The following is an 8460-nucleotide window of genomic DNA, read 5'->3' on the forward strand; positions in this document are numbered from 1 at the left end:
ATTCCCACCATATACTTTAAGTGAACTCCATAATGTTTTTCATTGTTACTGTTGATTTTGTTGTCCTGATTCTCTCCCTTTAACTTTTCATGTAGAATAGGATTTGTTTATGGTTAAATTTAAATCAGATTAAGTCTCAAAGGGAAAAGGGATTTGTTAGGGCATGGTTTTCTTTCTAGAACTAATATAAGAAGCATTTTTTACCAGTGATCTATTTCCCAAATCTAGTTCAATAATGCATGCATAGAAATATTACAAATAAGTGATTTAAATATGAAGAATTTACCACAGAATATGCACTATATAAAAACGAAAAACAAATAAGTAATCATCCAGATCTTTTACTTCAACGAAAGTCCAAAAGTTGTCATAAATATTCTAAAAAAATCTTACTTCTCCTCAATAGGCAATTGTTGTCCCTGCCTTAGCTCATAGGTCCTGCTTTAAAAAAAATATCAATAAGCATATTTATGAATAAGCTATAAGGTAGGAACCCAATAATAGTTGGAGCGGAAGTAACAAGCACAACTTAACTAGATTAAAGAGGAAAAAATAGTACAAACAGTGGGTGATTTATTGGATTAAATTACGTGTATTATTGTGTGACAGTTGGATCCATATATGATGAAAGTAAAAACAGAAAATCACATGATAATTAGTTGTCCTGCATCGTACAAACTATGAAATAAATTATTGGAAACCAAGGGCAAGGATAGCCTTCATCAACACAAATATATCAGTGCATATCAAATAAAACTAACTTCATCAAAACAAATATATCAGTACATATCAAAACTAACTTTGTTAGTTGAAATTTCTCCCTCATTTTCTTCCCCAATAAGTTTTGCTAACCCAAAATTTGAAATCTAGAGAAGACAGAAGAGATCTAAGACAAACGAAAATCAAGAAATGTGAAACATTTTGAAATTAAAATAGTGTAGCAATATATATTTTTATATTACCTTTGCTTTAAAGGAAGCACCAAGCAATATGTTACTGGTCTTGATCATTGTAGTAAGTATCGTACGATTCATGATACGAATCGTACGATACGATACGATACATCCTTTCCGCGATACGAATCGTTCGATGTATCGTTTTTACTCCCGAATTGTAAACGTATCGTACGATACAAGTGCGAATCGTAAGAATCATGATTCGATTCGCGATACAAAATTACCCCCAAATTAAAACCCTAAATTTTTCCCCCTGCCAATTTACCCCCAATTTAAAACCCTAAATTTTCCCCCCTTTATTTTATTCACATTGAAACTCTCTCTCTTCCAAACATATTAACATTAACGAACTCGACCTCTCGACTCTCGTTCTCGACCTCGACTTTCGACCTTTACTTGCACTGTGGTGGTGACGAGGTGGTGCTGTGGTGGTCGCACGGTGGTCGCGCGGTGGTCGCACGGTGGTGGTTGCGTTTCGTCTCGCGAACGCATCTTTTCGTCTTCTGTTCGTGTGTGCGGTGGTTCTGTGGTGGTCGCGCAGTGGTTCTGTGGCTGTCGCGCGGTGGTCGCACGGTGGTCGCACAGTGGTCGTGCCGTCGTCGCGCGGTGGTTGCTGCGTTTCGTCGTGCGAACGCCTCTTTTCGTCTTCTGTTCGTGTGTGTGGTGGTTCTGTGGTGGTCGCGTAGTGGTTCTGTGGTGGTCGCGCGGTGGTTCTGGTGGTCGCGCGGTGGTCACGCGGTGGTTGCGTTTTTCTGTTGCGAACTACTCTGTTCATCCTCTGTTTGTGTGTGCGGTGGTTTTGTGGTGGTTGCGCGGTGGTTCTGTGGTGGTGCGGGGTTCTGGGCAGGGAGGTTGTTTTCACATTTTTGGGTAGGGGATTTTTCATATGTGCAGCTGCTGAACTTCAAACATGAGTAAGTCGAAAAGGGAGGTCGACATTACTTGGAATTACTGTGACTGTTCCACCAAATAGGCTACAGGTTAAATGCAAGTTTTGTTCTCACACTTGTTGGGGTGGTATAGCAAGAATGAAACAACACCTTGCTGGAACAAAAAAAGATGTTATTCCATGTTGTAGTGTCCCTGATGATGTGAAAGATATATTTGTGAAGATGCTAAAAGGTAAAGAAAAAAAGACAGAGGATGGCAGCTTTGATTGTGGAGGAGACTTATCAAGAGAGGTGACAAAGGGAAAAAATGATCTTCAACAAATGACAATCAATGCAACATATAAAAATAGAGAAGATGTAATCAGAGAAATTTGCAGTTGTATTTATGGCAATGCATTGCCATTTAACCTTGTAAGGAGCCCTCTTTTTATACAAATGTTGAAGGCTGTTGGAGAATATGGTAAAGGATTAAAACCTCCTTCTTATCATGAGATAAGGGTTTCATATCTGAAAAAAGCTGTGGATAATGTTAAACAAGGTCTAGAAAAGTATAAAACTGATTGGGAAAAATGGGGATGTACATTGATGTGTGATGGATGGACGGATGGTAAAGGAAGATCATTGACTAATTTTCTTGTTAACAGTCCAAGTGGGACTATTTTTCTGAAATCTATTGATACTAGTGATGTCATTAAAGATGGAAAGAAAATGTTTGAGTTGTTGGACAGCATGGTGGAGGAAATTGGAGAGGACCATGTTGTCCAAGTAGTTACTGATAGAGCTTCTAACCTTGTGGCAGCGGGAAGAATGTTAATGGAAAAAAGAACCAAATTATTTTGGTCCCCATGTGCAGCACATTGCCTTGATTTGGTTCTTGAAGATATTGGAGAGCTTCCAGTCTTTTACAATACTATTAGCAATGCAAAGAAAATCACCACATACATATATAGGCATACATGGGTCCTTAATTTGTATAGAAGCTACTCTAATGGAAGAGAATTAGCAAGACCCGCTGTCACATAATTTGCTACTTCTTTTCTCACATTAAATTGTATTAAGCAACAAAAGAATGCTCTTAGATCAATGTTTGCTTCAGAGGAATGGGCTACTAGTCCACATGCTAATAAAAGTGAGGGTAAGCAAGTTATGAATTTGGTGTTGAGTGATGGTAGATTTTGGAGATCAATCACCTATTGCTTAAAATGTGTGATTCCACTTGTAAAAGTGTTGAGGCTTGTAGATGGTGATGCAAAACCAGCAATGCCATACATTTATGAAGCAATGGATAGAGCAAAGGAGCAAATTGCTGAAAATTTCCAAAAGATAGAAACAAGGTATAAAAAAGTGTGGAAGATTATTGACACTAGGTGGAATTTGCAACTACATAGGCCTCTCCATGCAGCAGCCTATTATCTCAATCCTAGGTAATGCATATTTCACCTAAATTTTTCCTACCAAGTACCTCTATTTTCGTTCTTCTCATGTCATCAATTTATTTTTATTGTGTTAGATATCACTATGACAAAAATTTCAATCCGGATAGGGAGGTCTTGATTGGTTTATATGAAACATTTGAAAAAATGGTTTTGGATGTTAGCACAAGAGTTACAATTGATCAACAACTTGAAAAGTTCAAGGGAGCTAAGGGGCTTTTTGGAATGCACATGGCAATAGCTACTAGAAACAAGAAACAACCTGGTAATGAAATTACTCTCATTACCACTTTTATATGATTTATAATTTTTAATTACATTAAATTATAATTAAATACTTCTTTATTTTGATAGCTCTTTGGTGGGAGAGTTATGGAGGAGAAGGTAAAGAGCTACAAAAGATAGCCATGAAAATTTTGAGTCTCACATGTAGTGCAACAGGGTGTGAAAGGAATTGGAGCACCTTTGACCAAGTTCATACTAAGAGAAGAAATAGATTGGAACAACAAAGACTAAATGCTCTTGTCTATGTCAAGTACAATCTCCAACTTGAGTTGAGACAAAAGAGTAGAGAAGAGAAGGGGGAAACTTATGATCCCATATGTTTGTCAGATATTGAATCAGATGATGAATGGATTACAGAAAAAGAAAATCCTTGTTTGCCTATTGATTCGTCATGGATGGATATACATGAGTGCTTTGATGATGAAGAAGGAGCTCCAAATAAAAAAAGGAAGAGAGGTAATTATTTCTATTCACAAGTTGAAATTTGAATGTCAACAAACTAGAACTAAACTTTATTTCTTTTTCTTTTGCTAATATAGGACCAAGAAACTTAAATGCCAAGACCAATAAAAAAGGAAAATCCATAGTAGGAGATGAGGAGGAATTTGAAGACATTAATGAAGGAGAAGAACTTTCACTAGAAGATGAAGATGACTTAAGTGATGTAGATCTTGGAAATGATGATGATGAAATATGAATGATTTAGACTAGAATGTTTTTTTGAGGTTCTTTAGGATCCAAGCAACAACAACACTTATTTTTTGGATGGCTATAATGCAACACTTGTTTAATAGCATATAGCCATAGTTAAAGAAATCTTAGGCAGCAACCACAATGTTTTTTGAAGGTTGTGTTGCTGAAATTGTAAATCTATGTGGTATATATACATTGCTGAAATTGACTATGAGGTTGTTTTGTTATTAATTGTCTCTTTGCATATTTATATATCTTATATATTTAAGTATATGTTACATTTTTTTAATGTTTATGAATCGTACGATTCACGATACGATACGATTCACGATTCAAAATTTAAGCTCTCCGATACACGATACGATTCACGATTCAACTACCATGGTCTTGATATCGCGGTGTACATAATGAGTTTTTGTGTGCTCGTGTGTGTATTTAAGGCCCCTAGGAGCATCAAGGGCAATTTGCACTCTCATGATCCAAGAAAGTGAGGAATGACCCGTAAGCAACACAAAAAAGTGAAAATAAACCATAAAAACTATTGCATTTCAATAGTAGTATTCAGTAAACCATAGTTTCCTCCTATCAAACTTTGTTTGCGGTATGTTCTGGTATGATAAACAACTGACATGCCAAGCTGGTCCAAATACTTGTCCTTAATACAATAGCTTTAGAAAATAAACATGTAGGAATCTTTTTGTGTATTGACAAAGCAAGGAGAGTTACACTAACCAGAAATTATAGACAAATGCATCAGAAACTAGATGACATGCCTTGAAATATAACTATCACTAATGTTAAACTTGTCAAAAACACAGTTGCCAAATCAAGAAGATAAGTCTTCTTAGCCCCCAACAACACTCATGGTTGATGACTCAAATAAAATAATGAACTTCCACAACTACAACAGTTAGGGTAGGAATCAAACCAAATTTAACAATGCCAATTCTATCAAACAAAGAATATTCAATTCCAGTATGAACACAAGTAAAAGCCAGAAAGGCAAGAGCAAACTAAATATGTGTTCATAGACTATAACATTCAAATTGCATTGCATTTGAGTTCAATAATTAGCTGCAAACACAATTAAGTAATAAAGAAAAATGAACAAACAGAAAAGGAATTGGGGGGTGTTGGATAAGAATAAGAATATGGTACCATAAAGGAGAGTAGACAAGCTTAGAGTCCTTTCCTTAGCACCGCATTGTATGAAGTTCCCACGTTGCCCTTCCCCAACACCTCTGCCAAAGCCCTCAACAAATCCTCCAAATCGAAACTATATATCCCCCATCAAAGAACATCGGCTTGTTCATCTTCGCCTCCGCCGAACCCCCCGGTGGTGTCCTTTTCTGAGAAGAAGTCCCCGCCTCTACCGGCACGGCACGTGCCGTTGTAACAGGCTTCAGTGATTTGGTTGGTTATCGTCATCGGTGCTAAAGGCACAACAGCAACGCCGCGATGATAACTGACTCGACAACGATTGCAACAGTGGCGCCCGTGAAGATATTCTTGGATTTTTTATGCGTCATGGCCGAGGTTGAATTGCAGGAGGGAGACCGGGCTGGAGTCGGGAAGAATGGGTTATAGTCCTTCATTGGCAAGCCATAGAGATTTGTGTTTCCTTTGAATGAGGAGTCGGGGAAAGTGAAGAGCGTCTCTAGAATGGAAACGTTGAGGTGATTGAAGGAAACATTGAACCTAACGAGTTTGGCAGTGATGCTAGGTTTGATGAATTGGTAGGAACCTCGCTGTGAGAGCGTTGAAGCATAGACTTAGGATTCGAAGCTTAGGGAAGCATGTGAATTGCTTTGTGCGAAGTCGAAAGGTTTGTTGAGGTTTTGGGTTTGGCCATTAGCTGTTTGAGATTGAGAAAAATTGAGAGAAGAGAAAGGTACGTTCGAGAGAGGCAAAAACCTATACTTAAAATCTTTTTGCATACGAGTATATTATTAGGATAATGATATTCCAACAAAATTTTTTGACAAGGTTTTGACACAGTTTACATGGCAGTAGTTTTTTTAATTTTTAATAACTGAAAATCTTTGTTCGCATGTGCAGCTGAGAGGGAAAGAAAAATGACATTAAATGTCCTTTAGAGAGAGAAAGTGAAGAGAAAAAAGGGGTGGAAGTGAAGCCGGTCCATTCCGCAGTGAGAAGTGAAGAGAGAGAAGGTGGAAAGTGAGGCGGCCAGAGTGAGAAAGTGAAGAGATAAAAGGGGGAAAGTGAGGCCTGGGTGGTTTTGAAGTGAGAAAGTCAAGACAGAGAAGGGGGAAATTGAGATTCTGGCAACCATTTCGATTGGTGTGGGTGGTGGGTCGTTATCAGGCAATGCGAGAGTGAGAAAAAGTGGTGGACGACAACGAATTCGTCAGCCCAAGCGTACAATCGACCCTTTGGCGGAGGCCATTTAATTTATTTAAGCCAAAGGTAACGTTTTTCGGTCGTATTACGTAGAGCATGTGTATAGTTGGTTGTGGATGTGGTTGTTGGGTGTTCTTTTCAAAGATATGGTTGGTTAATGAGCATTTTATATCTGTGTTTGGTTGTCCGATCTGTGTATAGGGTGTTGACGTTGGGTAAATTTATTGTTGCCATTACATTTCATATTTTGTGATGCATGTGGTCTGTGTAATGTGTATGGCGTTGTAGGAGTACAAGATGGACCACAATCGTGATGGACATGTTTATTTGTCGGAGGAGAAGAAGGTTTGTTAATGTGGAGTCATGTTGTTATAGTTGTGCAATTATAATGAATGACATTGACTTGTTTGTTATGTTATCCAGATTTTATTTGGTCATTTCTGCAAAACGAAGTTTATCGATGCTATAAACAATAGACTAAGTGTGCAACAGAAGCACTATATTGAAGGCACTCCATTTTGGTGGTTTCCCATGGTAACCGATTCGGTGAAGATTAGTAGGAAACTTTTGAGTCTGTTATGTTACAATTGGGTTAAGAGAAGGGGTGCTTTTCGTATTGGTGGGCAAGTCGTAGAATTTAATCTATTAGATGTTTGTTTAGGGTTAGGTTTGAGGGTTTTGGGTGAAAGAATTGATTTAAATGAGACCATTTCGGATAGTGACAGTTTGAATATTTTTGGGGGTGAAACAGTTACTGTTAAGTTGATATACGACTATCTTTTGAAATATGATGATGATGTTGGTGGTGTAGAAGTCTTTTGCAGGATTTACATTTTGTTAGCGATATCAGAATTCTTATTGCCCAATAAAAAGGGTAGTGTTTTCCCCATAATTTTTAAGATAGTTGATGATATTGACAACATCGACAAATATAATTGGGGTACATTAGAGTATGAGTACTTGGTTAGTAGCTTGTGCATTGCTTCATTGGGATTGAAGAAGGAGTCAGCTACAAAGCATTTTGATGTTCTGGGTTGTGTTTATTTGCTTCAGGTAAGTACAATATTGTTTTTTATTGTGTTGAAATACTGATGTTGATTTGTGCTGAAGATGCCGTTGTAATGTATTTTATTTGTTGCAGTTATTGTCATTTGATCATTTACTTCTGTGCAACACAAAGTTGACATGTCAGATGAACAAGTTCCCTCGACTTTTGCATTGGATGAATGTCAGAGTTGGTGACAAAGTCATAACGAGAGCATTTCATAGGAATATGGTGAGTATAAGCTTAAAAATACGTTGTTTGTTTTAGTTTGATGTCACATACAGGGAATTTATTTATAATTATTTGTTTTATTGTACAGTGTGTTGTTAATGTGTCCGTGTCAGATGAAGAACTTCATCACGATGTTGTTAAAGAAGCATTTCAACAATTTGGCACTGGCTATAGAAATGAAGAAAAAAAGGACAACGAAGAGGTTCTTCATCTCTTGGACTATGAAGAAGGTGAGATAGCTGGTATGGAACATACAATTTCTGAATTAGAGGAAATGGTTGCAAAATGTAGACCCCCTAAATGATGGTTGTGCTGATGATGTCTTTGATGATGACGGTGATGGAGATGACGAAATGTTTGATGACCCTCCTGCTAAGCCGCATCAGGATGAAGAAGTTGTTGTAAACGATGACGGTGGTCAACATAGCAACATGTATGACCGTATGAAGGCCCAACCACGAAGGCGGTTCAAGAGTGTTGCGACAAGAACACATTTTTCTGTTTATGGGAATAAGAGGAATGCGAAATTGAAATGACCAACATTGGGATGATGTAGTCATGAATTT

General features: G+C 37.6%; 1 protein-coding gene and 1 long non-coding RNA gene across 2 annotated transcripts; one reads left to right on the top strand and one right to left on the bottom strand.

The window, feature by feature from the left end:
* Positions 1-263: 263 nt before the first annotated feature.
* Positions 264-6151, bottom strand: LOC146886441 (uncharacterized). Its single transcript, XR_014994721.1, has 2 exons — positions 5416-6151; positions 264-438 (listed from the first exon to the last, which is right to left on the bottom strand). It is a non-coding gene; the product is annotated as an uncharacterized LOC146886441 (long non-coding RNA).
* Positions 2631-4621, top strand: LOC146886442 (uncharacterized). Its single transcript, XM_085673259.1, has 4 exons — positions 2631-3270; positions 3357-3544; positions 3634-4020; positions 4104-4621. The coding sequence occupies exons 1-4, from the start codon at positions 2930-2932 to the stop codon at positions 4259-4261; spliced, it is 1074 nt and encodes a 357-aa protein (XP_085529385.1). The 5' UTR covers positions 2631-2929; the 3' UTR covers positions 4262-4621.
* Positions 6152-8460: the final 2309 nt, after the last annotated feature.

Source organism: Vigna unguiculata, chromosome 5 (genome assembly GCF_037176805.1).
Source record: "Vigna unguiculata cultivar grain cowpea cultivar isolate G323 ecotype 2 chromosome 5, ASM3717680v1, whole genome shotgun sequence".
NCBI lineage: Eukaryota > Viridiplantae > Streptophyta > Magnoliopsida > Fabales > Fabaceae > Vigna > Vigna unguiculata.

Coding starts and splice junctions, on each gene's coding strand:
- LOC146886442 (XM_085673259.1), top strand. CDS start 2,930: ATGTTTGCTTCAGAGGAATGGGCTACTAGTCCACATGCTAATAAAAGT. Junction 3,545..3,633: donor TAGAAACAAGAAACAACCTG/GTAATGAAATTA, acceptor TTATTTTGATAG/CTCTTTGGTGGGAGAGTTAT. Junction 4,021..4,103: donor AAATAAAAAAAGGAAGAGAG/GTAATTATTTCT, acceptor TTGCTAATATAG/GACCAAGAAACTTAAATGCC.